Here is a 16,823-nt window from a genome sequence, read left to right on the forward strand (position 1 = left end):
ATCAGGGTGAGGAGGAAGCATCAGCGGTCTGGCTCTGAGTCTGGCCCCCTCCAGAGCGACACAATGCTGCACTGCTACACCGCTCCTGCTGCATGACAACTAGCAGACAGGAGAGGAGGCAGCGCTCTGTCAGGGACGCCCTGTCTTAATAACGGCAGGCTCTGCCGCAGCAGTCTCAATATTCTTAATAACCTCCCGCTAAATCAGTTCTATAAATTTTCAATTACGGAACACCGTTTCCGCATCCCTCTGTGATTTACCGAGAGCTCAGAGATATGCCAAGGCGCTTTCATTTGTTTAAGGCAGGGCTTAGTGCATTAACTAGTCTGAAAAGCTTTACTCCCTCCTGCTTGGTTTGTCAGCCTTTGTTTTACTGGTCCTAAATCATTAATTTTTCTTTTCTCTTTCCCGGGCTGCTGTTTCTCCGTTTATTTGTTTATTCGCGTTTGATTTCTGGAATTCTCCGATCGATCACCGATCGTTTCAAAACACTGTACCCACTCGCAAATCAGGGACATCCCACGAAGACGAAAACTGTCACGTAAGAACCCGCGCTTTGGCTGGATATGACAACAGAGACCCCCACAATCTGCGAAGCGCAAAGTAAGTGCAAAATGACACGGACACTGAGGAAAATCCCTTAGCGCCGACTTCAAACTGCACAAACGGTTCGCAAGTGATATTTATTACTCAACAAGCAAAGTCTATTCCAATCACTTTTTATTGACATCATAATACATTCTCCAGTGGGATAAATATCAGATCTGTGCGCATCTCCATTTCATCTCTGTTGTATGGACACATTAAAATGCAATGGATGTCTTGGCATACTGACAATTCAAAGGTAGAGCAAGGAGGGACACTACGTACAGATCCAACAATCAGAACATAAAAAAAGGTAACCAGCCACATACCCTCTGAAATGACAACATTTAAACTGAAACAGGCTAATTCATTTCTGTTTTCAATTCAAGTAAGAACTACTCCATGACAAAATATAAATATTGTAGCTCTGTAACATCTCAGTAACATAATCCACTGTAAAATATAATTTACTAAAATAACATACATCTAATAATCGATTTGAAATAATAATCTGCAATTATAATCAAACTCACTTCCAAGGTAATATGAAAAAAAAAAAACTATTCACAGAAACAACATAGGCTATCTTTAAGGATCACTGTTTTTGGCATTTACTTTTGAGAGCTAATGATTTTCTTTTGTTAAAACTTTAATTTATAAAACGGTTTGCACTGTTTTTCTGCTGAACCAAGTGTATTAAATACCAAACATGGCGTCAACCCAGTTCCCAGTTAAATCTGCATTGTGTCTAGACAAAAACAATGGCAATGACAAAAAAAAAAAGAACTAAGTTACAGTAAAGTGAGATATATTCTGACGGATGCACATTTTGTAAAGTGAGATATATATATGGAAGGGCGCACATTTTGTTGAAGCGGCACATTAACAAAATATACAAATGTAAAAGCTGCGAAGTGCAGTTTCACACACAAAATACACATCTTTCAAGTTACCTAGCGTGAAGCTAATATAGTTCTAAACAAATATACTGGTGGCACAAAACACGCAGTGGGACCCTGAAAGAGACACAGAGGTACACACAAACAAACACACACACACATGCAAACAGACAGACAGACACAGACACACACACACACAGACAGACACAGACACACATACGCAGACAGACAAACAGACAAGACAGACAGACACACAAACACTCTTGGTCAAGTTAAAAATAATCAGCATTACCACCTTTCAACAGAAAGAAGCAATGCATTAGTACAGAACTGGGGGAGTGATTATACAGTACACACACATGCACATGCATGCACGCACATGCACACACACACACACACACACACACACAGACGTACACACGACGACACAGACAGACACACAGATGTGACCGTGAGGCCAGTTCCCACAGCACAATGTCCCACCCGATGCATTAGTGTAAATGTGAGGGGGGAGACACAGCTGGGGGTGAGCCAGCCACTTTCAATTCTGCTGCTCGAGCTGAACCAAGCCTGAAAAAGAGCAGTGTTCCTCATCTTATGTTGTGCTATATTTTTTACTTTTAAAGGCGCATGCGCGTTGACCACGTGGTGGTTGAACCATCTGCTCCTTTCGTGATCCAGAAAACACTTTTATATGCCAGTTTTTTTTAAAGCTCGTTACTCTGCTAGTTCCTCCCCAATTTTAATAACCCTACTGTGTTTAAGGTAAACACTTGCCAGTGACTTTTCTCCACCTATTAACCCCATTTTCTCTAATAACCCTACTGCAGTGCAGGTACTTGCCAGTAACCAGTAACTTTTCTTCACCTTTGAACCTCCCTGACGGAGATAGAATAGAACTTCTCCTGGATCATTTCTGACGTAAAATAGCTGGAGTTCATCATGGCTTATCCTCCCTTCCTTTTCTGCACTACAAACAATGGACACTAACAGTAATGCAAAATGAAAAAATAATAATATGGAATGCAAAGACTTCCCAAACCCAATTTGGAGTTTGAACTATTGACCAAATCTATATAATCAATCTGTCGTCACTGATATCATACACAGAGATCAATATCTCAAAGTTTTGTTTGGCACAGTCTCTGTTTCATACAACCCTCATGTACACTTCATCGCTACCAAGTGAACCGTTACAGCTTAATTTTACAATTTACGCAGTTAGGAGGAGGAGACGACCACAGCAAGGAAATGACACATGAACACAGGGTACGGGGTGAGGGTTGATACAGCCACATTCAGAGTCAGGCTACACCAGAAACTGCGCTTGTGTGTGTTTTTTCCCCTCTGGCATGTCTGGGAGATCTGACGGTTTGGTGGGGACGATAACACCGCATTACAGTGGAGATACAGAGGATGGGCTTCCCCAGAGCCCTGACACAGGGCAGGGGGGCGAGGGCGGGGTTTCCCCGGGAGGAGGGGGGCGGGGCTAATCACGAGGAGCAGGCAGGGGGGCAGCGGTTCCCTGAGGGAAAGGCACGGGGCACGGGGAATACTGGTGAAAAGGTCAAGCGCCCTCAGGGGCCAGTAAACAGAATATGACAGGGGTGTGGGGGGGGGGACAGGGCGGGGCTTCCTCCAGGGGCCCCTCTCTCCTCCAGGGGGCCCCCTCTTCCCCCGGGGGCCCATCACAGGGCCCGGGGAATGATGGTGAAGGGCAGGATGGGGCTGCTGGCCTCCAGCTCCAGGGCGGTCAGGAAGCACTCGGTGGCGGCGTCGTCGTTGCCCTGGGCCTGCAGCACCTCCCCCAGGCTGTTCCACACGTCGTGGGCTGTGGAGTTGACCTGCACCGCGTCGCGCAGGATCTTCTCCGCCAGGCTGTAGCGCTGCAGCTGGTGCAGGATCAGGCCCTAAGAGATACCCAACCAAAGAGGAGAGAGGGTCACAACAGGAAACAACTCCAACTCTGACACTGCAGTTCCTGCTCTGCAAGTCAGCACAAGAGCCTAACTAAAAAACTAATTTGTTGCAACAAAATGCCTGATGATTTAATTCCTCAAAAAAAGGCAAATAAGCCAACCCTTGCCTTAATCAATACAAGAAAACGCATTTTACACTTTGTCCAAAGACAGCTTCCTGTGTCTGTCCACAATCAGATGCATAGTGAAGGAGACAGCGAATCATAAAGTGTTTGTCTTCAGTGGGTGGACACGCATAATATGTCATGTGACAGCTCTGCTTGTTGCCGAGACAGAAAATTAAGTACAAACAGGAAATAAACTACTCAACTGACAGGTGTTAAAAAAACGGGTTCTGGTTAGGGCAAACTGTGACTTCAAATGAATTACTAAAAACAATTCACTTAAAAGCAGTAACAATGACGATGCATTTGTCAGTCAACCACACCCCAAACTAGCTTAGAAAGCCAACCGTAAAGGAACGACCCCCTTACGAAATGAACACAATTCCACCTGTGACAGGAGAAAAGGAAGCGCCCGTGTTCTGGATGTTGATGATTCAGGCAGAAATGCCCCGTGATGCGAAATGATGTACTTAATTTCAGTGCTTAGCTCTGCTGTATCCCACTGCGGCACTAACACGGTATCCTTCCAAAAAATGATAAGGCTGCGCTCCACTGGCTCTTTCTTAGCTGGAGACAGCGCGTCTGGCTCCACAAAAGTTCCAGTAAATTCCGGATGGCAAAGCCTTGCCCCGCGCTAAAGTTCGCCCTCAGTCGTGATGACGGCCCTGGCTGCTGCACTTCCATATTCTACTTTACAGCACTGATGATATAAATGACTAAAGCCTGAACTCTACACATGCAGATCATCTGTTCATACAGGAGGAAATGAGCATGTGCTTTCAGCACAGCGGTGCCAGTGAACTCACTGCACTAACAGCTAGCTGCATTTCACACATCAGAGATAAAACAACTGCTGATGATCTGCACTTTAACCAGCTGAATACGACCAGACCAAACTGCCATTTTCAAAGAGTGTGAAAAAAGAAAATGGTGTACTGGAAGAAAATGGTTTATTGGTTCAAGAACTGGAAATGCAACTCTGAGGCTGTTGGTTTGATTATGAGGTGGATCGCTGCTGTTGTGCCCTTGAGCAAGGTACTTAACCTAATTGCTTCAGCAAATATCCAGTTGTGTGCATAGATCGTATGCAAAAAGAACGTCAGCTTGTATGTTGCTCCGGATGAGAACGCCAGCAAAATGCCTAAAAAACTACACGAAAGAAAGTCAGAAACATAATAACCAGATGTACGGGGCTAAATATTGCATGTAAATGCAAGGCCTTCATACATGTTACATAACAGCTTCATTAACACATTTAGCATGTGTTTCATGCATGACTTGCATTTAATATACAGCCTGACCCTGGACGGTATGAGGAAACAGCTGCAGACTTGCTAACAGATGCTACAAAGCTGAAGCATGCTTACCATTGCTGATACGGCAACATATAAGCCATACAGCAATTTGGCCAGCATGTCTTTTGGCCATACTGAGAACCCTATCTACACAAAGCAATAGCGTTGGTAAGCACACTGTCGACAATGACAGTAAACCAGGCAGGTGGAAATGCACATCTGAGAGGGAATCTGAACCGTAGGTCATAGGGTAGTGGAACGACAGTTTAAAGTCCAGCTGACCTTTAGTCTCCCGGAAAAAACAATACAAATAATCCCCCCCCTCCTCCCCCCCAGCCCGACCCCCCTGGCGTTTCACAGCCCGCCAGACTCCCTTCTTCAGCAGGCTGCATTGGAGGAGCTACCGGGCACGCTCCCCGTGGGCCACTCTTAATTATACCCAGCTCAGGGTTTGCTGAAACACACTGCTCCCGAGGGACAGTGGGGGAAATTCACTGCAGATTGGTGGAGGCTGTGAAACAAAAGGGGGGGTTCCCCGGGGACGGCGCGCGCAGGAAGAGTGACGGGGCGGCCGGGGGAGCCACATAATTAAAAGCGAGGCACTGGCGGAACTGTGCAGGATTAACCCCGGCATTATCGCAGACTCAGTTTAACAGTGGCCGAGCGCGCGCGAGCGCGGCAGAGAGCCAGCTCCCCGAGAGCCTGCCCCTGTGGCGGGAGAGGGAACTGAAGCAGTTACAGCACCGTGCTCTCTTAGCGCAACACAGCCCTTCTCCACTCCCCCACAGGCACAGAAACGCAGGGTACACACGTTTAGAGTACTTCACCCTTTCTCTTATGCCACTCCTTTTAAGCCCTCCCCTATTTGTTGGTTTGTTTTCATGTCTCTCACTGTCCGTTTTGCTTTTATTTTTATATTTTTGCTCTTGTGTTATTTTCATTGCTGTATTCGTGATGCGTTAATGTTACGTTACTTGTCTGTTTTGCTTCTATTATTCACGCGATCCCCTGCGCGTATAATTTATTCACACTGATTAGGCTAATAATAGGCTCACGAGTTGCCAGGAGCTGGTCATGAATCGGGGTGAAACGTGTTGTTTGCCGGCTGAAGTGGTTCATCAGAGATGCACCGCGTGGTGTCAGAGTCTCGTGATTTACGCTTGTTATTCTGAGCACGAGCAGACTGCGATTATTATTATTTTTACATTTCAGAAAGCACAGGAACCTCGCGGCGCGGTCGGCGCGTTCACGGAGGCCTGGTAACGGCCGACGGGACGGAGCAATCAGCGGACGCTTCCAGCGAGAGCGGTATCCCGCAGGACCCCCGTAATGAACGAGACGCACGGAGACGACCGCGCCAGAGGAGAGACGCGATGATCTGAGGACGCGAGCGGCCGGACGGAAGCGGAAGAGTTAAGCCCGGGCGCCCGTTCGGTTCAGTGGCCGTCTGATCGGACACAGCCAGCGACGGAAGTGCGGCCGATGGAGAGAAACAATCCCTGGTAGCGCGGTGGGAGATTTAATGCACCCGGCAATTACGCTCTGTTCCGTACTTTATTAAAGCCCACGGAGCAAGCCGGGAAGAAAACATCAAGTCCGATAACGCTCATGCTGGCAACCGCGCCACATCCCGAGGTGGTGACACACACCGTGGCTCCCGGACCGCGAGCTCGCGCGGTGACTCTGCAGTAGCTGACAGAGGGAGCGCGAGAGGCACGCTGGCAGCTTGCACAGCCCTTGTTTCCAGTCCTTCTAAAATCACACTGTGTGCTCTAGGCTTTCAGATACTGGGGAAGATTACTGTAAGAAGATATACATTCTGAGAATGTAGTGTGTCGTCTGCTCAAGGCTTTTCTCTCTCTGTTTCTCTCCATCACACCCACAGACACACGAGCACACAAACACACACACACACACACACACACACACACACACACGCATATGCGAGGCGAGCACATACGCAGGGATGCACATATGCACACACTGACACGCACTGTGAAACAGACACATACATGCGCTCAGAGACACGTAAGCACAGGATCACAGCTTACAGCTGAGATCACAGCAGGTGCCATCAGTTCGCCCACACTCCACATGCTCGCCTGGGCTCGTCCCAACGCCTAGCAACCACTGTCAGAGCGACGGCCGGCCCTCGGTGCGTCGGCGGTGCGTTCCGCGTCCTTGCAGGACCGCCGCGCGCGGATGCCATTAATGCCATTACAATGCAGGGTAAGCACCTGGTTCAAGGGTAGAACAGCAGCGCCCAACCTGGGAATCGAACCTGCGTCCTTTAAGTTACAAGACCAGTTCCTTACCCATTATACTACACTGCCGCCCCACCCAAACTGAAACAACGCTCATATGCGTCTGACTGCAGCCGCCGTGTCTCCTCACTAGCGGCCGTTTCGCACGCGTTCCCTCCCCCTCATCCCCACCCCTGCCTCCGCCCTGCGCCGGTTAGCGTAGCGTAGCACAGGCTCTGTGGACGGGAGCAGGAACAGGTTAGCCTCTCTCTGAGGTTAGAGGCGGCTCAGGAGGTAATGGCTTTCCTGTTCTTCCCCGAGATCAGCCCGCTAAGCGCCGCGGAGGAAGCCGCTGGCCTCGCGGGACTCACCCACCCGGGACCTCCTCTGATCTACGGCCTCTCTCCTCTGCTTTCTAACGCTCTAATGGGCTCGCCGGTGGCCGGGTCTCGGGTTTTCAGGCCTGGGCGGCGGAGATGGCGACGGTGGCGTGTGCGGCGGAAGGGGCTGGCGCTGCGGCGGGCGGGCTGGCTGAACCGCAGGACTCCGCCCGCTCTCCGTTTCTCCCGCTCCGCACTCCATTTAATGCGACGGGCGCAGACCCTGGGCGGGCCGATGGGACGGGCCACACAGTTGGGCTCCATTGGGGGGGCGCGGCTAAGACCCAATGTATGGGTAGGGTGGCTATAGAATGAGGGCTATGGGAACAGCAGATAGAGCTGGTTCAACATGTAAAGTGATTGTGACAGTACATAATGTGTGTGCGTACGTCTGTATGCTTATGTTTGTACTCGTATATGTGTGTTTGTGTATGTGTGTGATTGTGTGTGTGTGTGTGTGTGTGTGTGTGTGTACTTACAATCAGGCCATCCATCCGCCCTCTCGATCAGAGAAAAGGGTGATTATGTAAGTGTTTTAGCCCACAAAAGAACTCCACAGGGCACATGTGAAAAGGTTAGAGACAGTCAATAATTCATGGCTCTGTGTTTTCCAGGACTCCATTTTCCATAAAGAGAAAATGGGAACAGCAATATTACAGTTCAACATGAGCGTCCGTCTGAAGGCAGCGGGAGATATTGAATATAACATGACATGAAGGCAAACACAACCGCTATAAAAGGCATGTAGTGTTTATGCCCCAAATGCCACATACCTGCACATACAGCTCACAGTCAGGGGCCAGTGTCTTTCACTGTGGAGACTGTGCTATTGCTTGGACACTTGAAAGTGTTGGCTGGATAAGGTGGAAAATATAAATCACATTTGCGATTTATCCTGAGAACAGAGCAGCTTGCGCTCTTTGTCTCGCTCACACACACACACACACACACAAACACACGTACCTGTGTGTGTGTGTGTGAGAGACAGGGAGACAGAGAGTCAGTGTGTAGTTACAAGCACACAATGTGTTTTCTGAAACAAAGGCCCAATTTTTCGGTCTAGCAGCCCAAATGCTTTTACTTTAACGCCATAAATTTTTGAGGACTGCACCTCAGAACCTTCAGCCCAAGCATCCGAGCTGCTCCCCCCTGTGGCTTTGCCAAAGAGTGCAAAAGAGGACACGCTCGGCCAGTCGGGGGGAACTTTCCGGAAACCTGCTTCCTGACAAGGCAGAATAGTTGTGCAAAATGGACTATGACCGGAAGAGGCAGGTGGGAGGGGCCGGGAGGTGACAGAGGAAACCAGCAGCTCCTGTAAATCCCGCCTTAGAGATGGTCTCCAGGCGCTTTTCCCTGTTCCTTAATCTGCTCCCACTAACGAGCAGCTCTACTAAGGGCGGGGCTCAGCGCTGTCACTCAAGCCGAGACTCCGCCTGTGTTCAGCGGGGGGAAAGTGTGCGAAGGTTACTCACTGTCCTTCTGGGCTGTCGGTTTGATGCTGTATGGCCTGATATAGATAAGCTTCCAGTCCTGTAATTTATTCCAGTGTGGGACTGTGCAGGGACCCCTGCCGCAACACTCACTCTGAGACAGTCCTCCCGAAATACACACTCAGATAATAAATACACAGTAGCTCAGGCAACCAAAGCTCTCATAGAGAACAGTGAATCCTCCCCACAGTAGCAACATCATTACAGCCTTTCTATCCAATACAGACAGAAACCTTCTGTGTGAAGGCCCAGCATCCCTCAAACCGTGACGGGACGTATCTGTGGTGCCTAAAACAGTGTGAAACAGTGCACCTGGTAACCTCAGGCACACAGGCACCTGGGCTCTGCTGTCTCCAGCACACAGCCGCTGGCCTTAGATCAACAGCACAGGCCATCAGGAGCCAAGCAGGAGCTGTCTATGGGGATACAGAGAGGATGGGTGTGTGTGTGTGTGAGTGAGAGAATTTGTGTGTGCGTGCGTATGTGTGTGTGTGTGCACATATGTGTAAGCTTGTGTATGTGTACGTGTGAGTGAGTGTGTGTGTGTGTGAGAGAGTCTGTGCGTATGTGTATGTGCGTATGTCGGTGTGTGAGAGAGAGCGTGTGCGTGTGTGTGCATATGCGTGTGTATGTGGGGGGGTGGCGAGGGGGCTGACAGGCTTCAGCAGTCATTACATCCTCTCCCACTGCAGCTTGCAGAGAATGAGCAATCACACAGAGACAAAAGGAGGCCCGCGCTGGCCCGCTTGACACCTCTCACACATTTCATCTGATGGAGTCAGCCGCGACTGCGCGAGGGGGAGCCGGAATGGCACCTCATGAATGTTTTATTAGGAACACACTTCACAGCAGCTGGGAGGCAGCCTTTCTTCCCCTCACACACTCGCGCGCTCGCTCTCCGGTTTCTCCGAGAGGAGAATAACTCGCTCGCATTTTCTGGTCTATCAGCAAGAGGAGCTAATGAATAATTAAGCGCCCCTTAATTGCGTATCAGGGTTTACGCTCTAAAAACTGTCGATGATACAGTGTGTACTGGAGCAAAATCTTTGGCCTCACCATGATAGCAGCTGCAGCCTGGACCTTACATTCAGTCACTCGCAAACACACACACACACACACACACACACAGGCACAGGCACAGACACACACACACACACAGGCACAGGCACACACACATGCAGGTGCACACACACACACACAGGCACAGGCACACACATGCAGGTGCACACACACACACACACACACACACACAGGCACAGGCACACACACATGCAGGTGCACACACACACACACACACACACACAGGCACAGGCACACACATGCAGGTGCACACACACACACACACGAAGAAGGAAAACAGACACACCATACACACGAAAGTGCAGCTTCACGTATAAAGCCAGGGCTTAGACCTTGCGAACCTAATGCAAATGGAATGTTATCTGCATAGAAGCCAGCATATGGGATGTTTCAGTGTCATTAAGAATAGTGGCTCTGCGTAGAGAGCAGTAATCCAGTTTGAGAGTAATGAATCCGAGCCCATGGACACAGCATTTGTGAACGCACGCAGGCAGCTGTTCTCACAGGGAGCGTCTTGTGCAGAAATGACGGAGGGTCCGTTTTTTGTCTCCCATTTATACCGAAGGCACAGAAGCCGGGGCCTCAGGGAGCACATGGTCTCGGAGAACAAACTGAACCGGTCTTAACTGTCTGTAGTCATAGCTGCTACCCCAGGAGCAAAGCCCAACAGACGTAAATACAGGCCCTCTCTTTGCCTGCCAACGCGGAAAAGGTCATGGGAGAAAGCCGCGTGATGTCACCGACTCAAATAACATGTCAGCAGCAATACGCGAAGCGTACGCACACGCTGCCTGCGCGTCCCGCCTTCAAACGGTGAGCGTTGTTCTGCAATAGAAATAAGCGGGTCCTGCTCTTCCCCCTCACATACAATGTATGTCATACGCACAGAGCCCAACAAAGCCTCCGCCATGCCCCCCCGGCGCAAGAATTCCCCGCGTATAGCAATCCCAGCATGCACTTGGCTTTGATACCCCTTCCCACAACACTTCAGCACCCCTTCAAAGTGAATAGCTGAGGCTCGCGCTGTTCTTTGAAATGCATAAGCCTATGTATTTTTCAGAGCCTCTCCGACAGCGTTTGGCTAGCTGAGAGAGAGCACGTTTTTCGCTCGGCTGATCCGACGTGACAAACACCGCAGCCTCAGAGCGGCCTGCCCCAGGACCCGGGGTCCTTCAGCAAGAAAGAAATTATCGACAAGTGCTTTCACAGAGGCTGAATCACTCCCTCTCCCGCTGTCACGGGCGGCGGTTTTAGAGACCCGCGTAATCTCTGAGACGCGCGAGAACCCTGTCAGGGCTGGTGAGCTGGCGGAGCTGCGGTCTTAAGAACCCTGTTCACGCCAACGCTAACCCGCGTGTTGAGGGACAGAGACGGCGGCCGCCACAGTGCTGTAGTGCGCCTGTGTCACGGGTCCTTCCACCTTCGACCCTGATATCCGGGCGCACATTTGGCCAGTTGACTCAGCACATCGCCGAGAGCGGCTTCCGAAAACTTCTCTGGGTTTGAGGTTTTGACGGAGGCCAACAATTTAGCCCAGGGGTGAAAAACTCCAGTCCTGGAAGGTCACAGTGCCTGCAGGTATTTGAGCTTTCCTTTCAATCAGCAGCCAACTAAGGCCTTGAGAACAAGGTGTGTGGGCCAATCAAAGACGTAAATGAATCACTTGTGAAACACCAAAAACCAGCAGGTGCTGCGGTCCTCCAGGACTGGAGTCTGGCACCCCTGATCCAGCCAGAGAGGGACCAATGAAATGGGACATCATAAAATCAATTCATCGGGGGGAGTCCTGATGCAAATAACAGAACCTCCAGATGATTAAATAAAGTCCAGTGCAGGAGCCTGGAGAATGTTTCTCTGCCAATCAGACCAGCACCAGAGCACCTTACTCACAGAGATACCGCAGACAAGGGGCATCTTTAATGAGCCGGGATCCAACGGCTCACTTCTGACATTAACCCTGCGGAGCCAATAAGCAGAGCATTTCCAGCAAGGCCACAAACAGGCCTTCAGAGATGGGAAACCTGGAGATATCCTTTCCACGCGACAAAGCAGCGCGCCGGAACGTCACGTCTGTTTAAAGACCAGAATATCCTCCCTGGGAAACTCGTGTTCCCAGTGGGACATCAGACCCCGGCAAAACAGAGCAACTGCGGAACTCCGTCAGAGGATGAAAGTTATGTTACAAATTTAGCCTAGTTGCTGCAAATACCGGCACACTTACTATCTTAGAACACAAACGGGATCTTCCCCAGGAATAAGACTCATTTCGTACCCAACCGAAAACCCCATCTACTTTTAGCATGGGCTGCCTACAACAGTCCAAGTCAAGACTTGTAAAATAAACAAGGCAAATGATTAACTGGAATCATTATGTACATTACAGTGGCCATTCAAACTTTTTTGTAGGTACAACCCTGAAGTTATAGACCACTGATAAAAGAACCATAATAAAAAGATATCATTAGTCATGTATATAGTCATGACATATTTTCTACAGTATCAGTGGACCGAATGACGTGTCATCTAACTGTTCACGAAAGAGTCCAAGGGTAGCAGATCTTGTTCAGGTTTCACTTTCTGTCAAAAGCGCCTGACTTCCCTCCATTGTATTCTTTAGCAGCAGTGAAAGAACACCACCCTTTGTCTAATTTTGTTCGCTTTTGACCAATGGGAAGTAGGACTATTTCCGCTTAGGGCTCATCTTTTGACATTGGTGATAATAGAGGCATAATTGCTTAAGCTTCAAGGCATAACTCTTTTGATAATGTCTCTCACTTTTCTGACCCCTTTCGTTAGACCAGACACTCCATAAGTGACCTTTGTACCTTCAAGGTATTACTATATGAATTTTGTAAGCATTTGCAGATTAATTGCCTTAAAGTCAAGTCAAATGTCCTAACAATGTACAATTATATCCAGCATACAATGTCAAACACAAAGTACAACTATATTCTCACAAATCAAATCAGCCTACAGATAAAATATGTACTCATCCATGCCAGTCAAATATACAGATCATTAGAGAACATAGCGGTAAACTGAGTTAAATTCGGTTTCAGCCTGTTGCATTATTTGTTTCAGGAATTGAATTGCTCATACAAAAAAAGCTTACATTTCCCTGGTAGCGATGGCGTAACTGTGACACTAATAGACATTTATATATTTTGCTTCTCTGTTTACCGTGCGTATGAAAGGAGCGTCTTCCCAGGGGAGACGGGAATACGGCTTTTACAATTCCGATTATTCATCACGGGGAGGAGGAAACCACCTCTCGTCTCTCACACGGTCCCATATGCGACTATCCAGCTATCAATCTAGCGGCACTGGCTCAGAGAGCTCGGCATTAACAACAACCAGACCACCAAGCCACAAAATGATCTACAAGAGCTTCTTCTCTTATCGTGCCTTTTCTCTTTTATCCTTCTGGCAAAGTGCTTTGACTTCACTGCTGGAAAGCATTATATAGATAATATTATATTATATATCGTTTAATATTATTTTTCAAATTTACATTTAATAAGAAAAAAAATCCTTCCAAGCTGACTGGACAGTATTAAGAGTGGCCTTTGCTCGATTGTTGCTGTGAAAGAAGCGTGTTCTAGCGAGGAGAGAACTGGAGACTTAGGGCTGTGCTTAGTAATTGCAGCTCTGTCTAATCAGAAGCGATCCCTCCACAAAAACAGAAGAAAGCCTCCGTGCTAATTAGGCGTCCCGCTCGTTTGGAAAATCTCTGCCCATTCACAGTCGAGTAGACATGAGCAAACAAACCTGCCTTAAAAACATCATACGTACACCAGGCTCCCAACCCTGGTAGATCTTCTCAGAATTCCACGAGGCTGGGTTTCCAAATCGCACACTGTGTTATTACACACGACGTACAGGAAGCTGAGCTTCTTAAGGGCTGAGAGAGCCAGCGGGCACACTCACCAGTCTCTGCATGGTCTTGACGTGGGTGGGGCTGATGGAGAGGGCCTCCTCGTACCAGCGCTTGGCCTCGTCCATGTTGCCCCGCAGCTCGGCCACCTGGCCCTTCATGAAGAGCACGTTGTGGGACATGGGGAAGAGGTTGGCAGCCTCCTGCGTGCAGGCCGCCGCCTCCGTGGGCTTCCCCATGCCCATGTACACTTCCGCTGCGGAGACAAAGAGCGGGTCAGCGGGGCCCGGGCACGGCTCCGGCTCCCACCGCGCCGCGTGGGCGGGGCCAGCCCGCGCCACTCAAAGCCTGAGTGACCATCTTCACAAAGGGCCCGATTAGTGCACACTCGGCATTCATATCCCTGTCTCTGGAGTTAACAGAAGAAAATGACCGTTTCTCCCCTCCATCTTTGCATTACTCTGCCCATTAACCTCCATAAAAAGATTCAGATATTCTGTGTCTCCGTTCTTCGCTCGTATAAGAATAAAACTGCAGTGGCACTGGAGGGAAGTGTCACGAGGGCAGTAAAGAAAAGCATCATTGGCGGGGTGTGAAATGACGTGGGAGGAAAAGAACCCTCAAAGAGCAGCTGGTGTTCAAAACGAAAAAAACGGTGTGTCAACGGTTTCAACCGAAAAGGAAAGATATGCGCACGGTTGATTTAAGGACTTCATTTCGTCACCGGCTCGGCTGAAAACACGGCTGAAACCGGTGTCGGGTACGGTACTGGACGCGTAGAAGGAAGCGCTTACATAAACTGTTTACTGTACAATAAAGAGCCCGTTCGTTTTTAAATACCGGTGACAGACTGCGCACAGAGATGGTTGCTGGGTAACCCCGCTCGCCTCGGTGCGTCGGGTCGGCGACGGCTCTTTGAGGCTCGCACGGGCGGTGACCCCGCGCCTCTCCTCCTGTTTTATTGGCCAGAGTACCTATGCAACGCGGCGATAAGAACGTTGGCTCAATAAAGCTGTCGGCACACGGGCGGCTAAGCAGCCTATCGGAGGGATCCCTGTGAAATAAACTGACACGGGGACGGAGGCTCTGCTAATGCGCACGAACCTCCGCTGAAGGACATATTGATCCCTTTAAAAGCAATCCGCTGGCTAGCTCAGCACTGGGGATTCAAGGTTTCCACCCCCACAACCATCAGCCCCCCGACCCTCCCACCCCGCTCTTACGGAAATGGAGTACGTCTCAACATATTGTAAATATGCAGTTTTTTGAAAATATAATGATTTTCCCAGCCATGCATATTGTGACAATGATTTGTACATTTGCCAATATTCAGTATTGCACCACTGCAAAAAACAAAAAATAATCAATCTTAACAAGTATATTGGTATTATATTTAGACCTAAAATCTTATTTCTATTAGTTCTTTTTTGCAAAATAAGACATAACTATTGCCAATTAGGTGAGACAGTTGACTCATTTCAAGAGTTTCCAATGGGGCAAATTTCACTTGCCAAGCAAACAGTAACTTAAAACAAGCTAATATTTTCTACTTGAGAGAAAAAAAGATTTTAACTCAAGACAAAAAACACTTGTTAAAACAGACTCTTTTTGGAGTGACTGTTGACAATATCTTTATATATTACTTCAATATATTGCAGTATATATTCCGTTCCTGTAAGGGCATAATTTCTTGTGGGCGTCTGGGATGCCTGGTTACCTGCATGGAGCCAGATCTGGGCGAGGGTCATCCAGGGGTGCAGGGGGCCCTGTTTCGGAGCGCTGCTCTGCAGGGAGGAGGCCACCTCAGAGAGGGCCTGCTCCACCCGAGAGGCGGCCATGGAGGTGGCGTGGACGGAACCTGGGCGGGACGGAAGCGGGTCAAACAGGTGGAGCGGTCAATAGCCTCATGGTGGAGGAGGTAGGACAGAAAACGTGGTCTGAAGTTAGAAGAACTCATTCTCCATCAGGAAAGCTCTGAGGACCTGGTCTCCGCAAAGGAACGCTCTAAACTTCTTACTGCAGTTCCACAATGCCATTTAATTACAGCAGCAATGCCCTCTTTTGGGTAAAAGAGGGCTTTGGTTTTTTAAATCTGAGACTTCAAATGAGCTTTAGATAAAGGGAAAATTCTTTATCTTCAAATACTATCAAGAGTAGCTTCTGGGTGCCAGAGAAAGACTGTGATGAATTTGGGGGGGGGGCGAAAGGAAGCATCCAAGCTGTATTTCTGAAGATCTTTTGATAAAGTCACACGCGGGAGATTTACTCGCATTTAAGCTGAAATCTGAAAGGAGGATTTAGGCGAATGGGAATGCGGCTCAGTTTGTGGGGTCGCTATCTGCATGTCAAAGTTGCGGAAATCCAGCTCAGCACAGACCCAATTAAAACTTGCATCTGATCTGACGAGCACCCACTCCATCCTCTACTCTGGTAAACGCTCTGGATTCACCTCCTGTCCTGGGAGGAATGAGTTAACTGTCCTTCAGAAGCACATCGAGCACCCCAATGCCAACCCAATACCCTTCAATTCCATAATCTTCCATTTCTTTAAATGTAATTAGAACTCCCTTTTCCTAAAAAAACTTAAGTACTAATTATGAATAATAATCAAAATTTAAAAAAAAATTTGATGGAGTATGTAAAGGCAACACTTCCCCTCCACTGATTGGTTTTCTTTTCCAGCAAAGGCCCCATTATTAACCAACATCGTAGTTTACAGCCCTTTTGTAACATGTTCTTAACTGAACATTCTAATGCTGATGTAACAATTGCTGCTGGTAACTGAAAACAATGGAGTCCTAGAACACTGACTTAGAATTTAGAAAAAGCATTGCAAAAAAAAAAAAAAAAAAAAACCTACTCTTCAAAGAGTAAAATTTAATCACTTGTGTTCT

General features: G+C 48.5%; 1 protein-coding gene across 2 annotated transcripts in view; it reads right to left on the reverse strand.

Annotated features, from left to right (window-relative positions):
• Positions 1-703: 703 nt before the first annotated feature.
• Positions 704-16,823, reverse strand: part of ttc7b (tetratricopeptide repeat domain 7B) — a 52,416-nt gene continuing 36,296 nt past the window's right edge. For both annotated transcript variants that reach the window (XM_035423986.1, XM_035423978.1), the window contains 3 exons: positions 15,647-15,787; positions 13,983-14,185; positions 704-3,394 (listed from right to left, as the gene is read on the reverse strand). In XM_035423986.1, the coding sequence (XP_035279877.1) occupies positions 3,173-3,394; positions 13,983-14,185; positions 15,647-15,787 (566 nt within the window). In that variant the 3' untranslated portion in view covers positions 704-3,172. The remainder of the gene's footprint in view (positions 3,395-13,982; positions 14,186-15,646; positions 15,788-16,823) is intronic.

This window comes from Anguilla anguilla, chromosome 1, assembly GCF_013347855.1.
Source record: "Anguilla anguilla isolate fAngAng1 chromosome 1, fAngAng1.pri, whole genome shotgun sequence".
Lineage (NCBI taxonomy): Eukaryota > Metazoa > Chordata > Actinopteri > Anguilliformes > Anguillidae > Anguilla > Anguilla anguilla.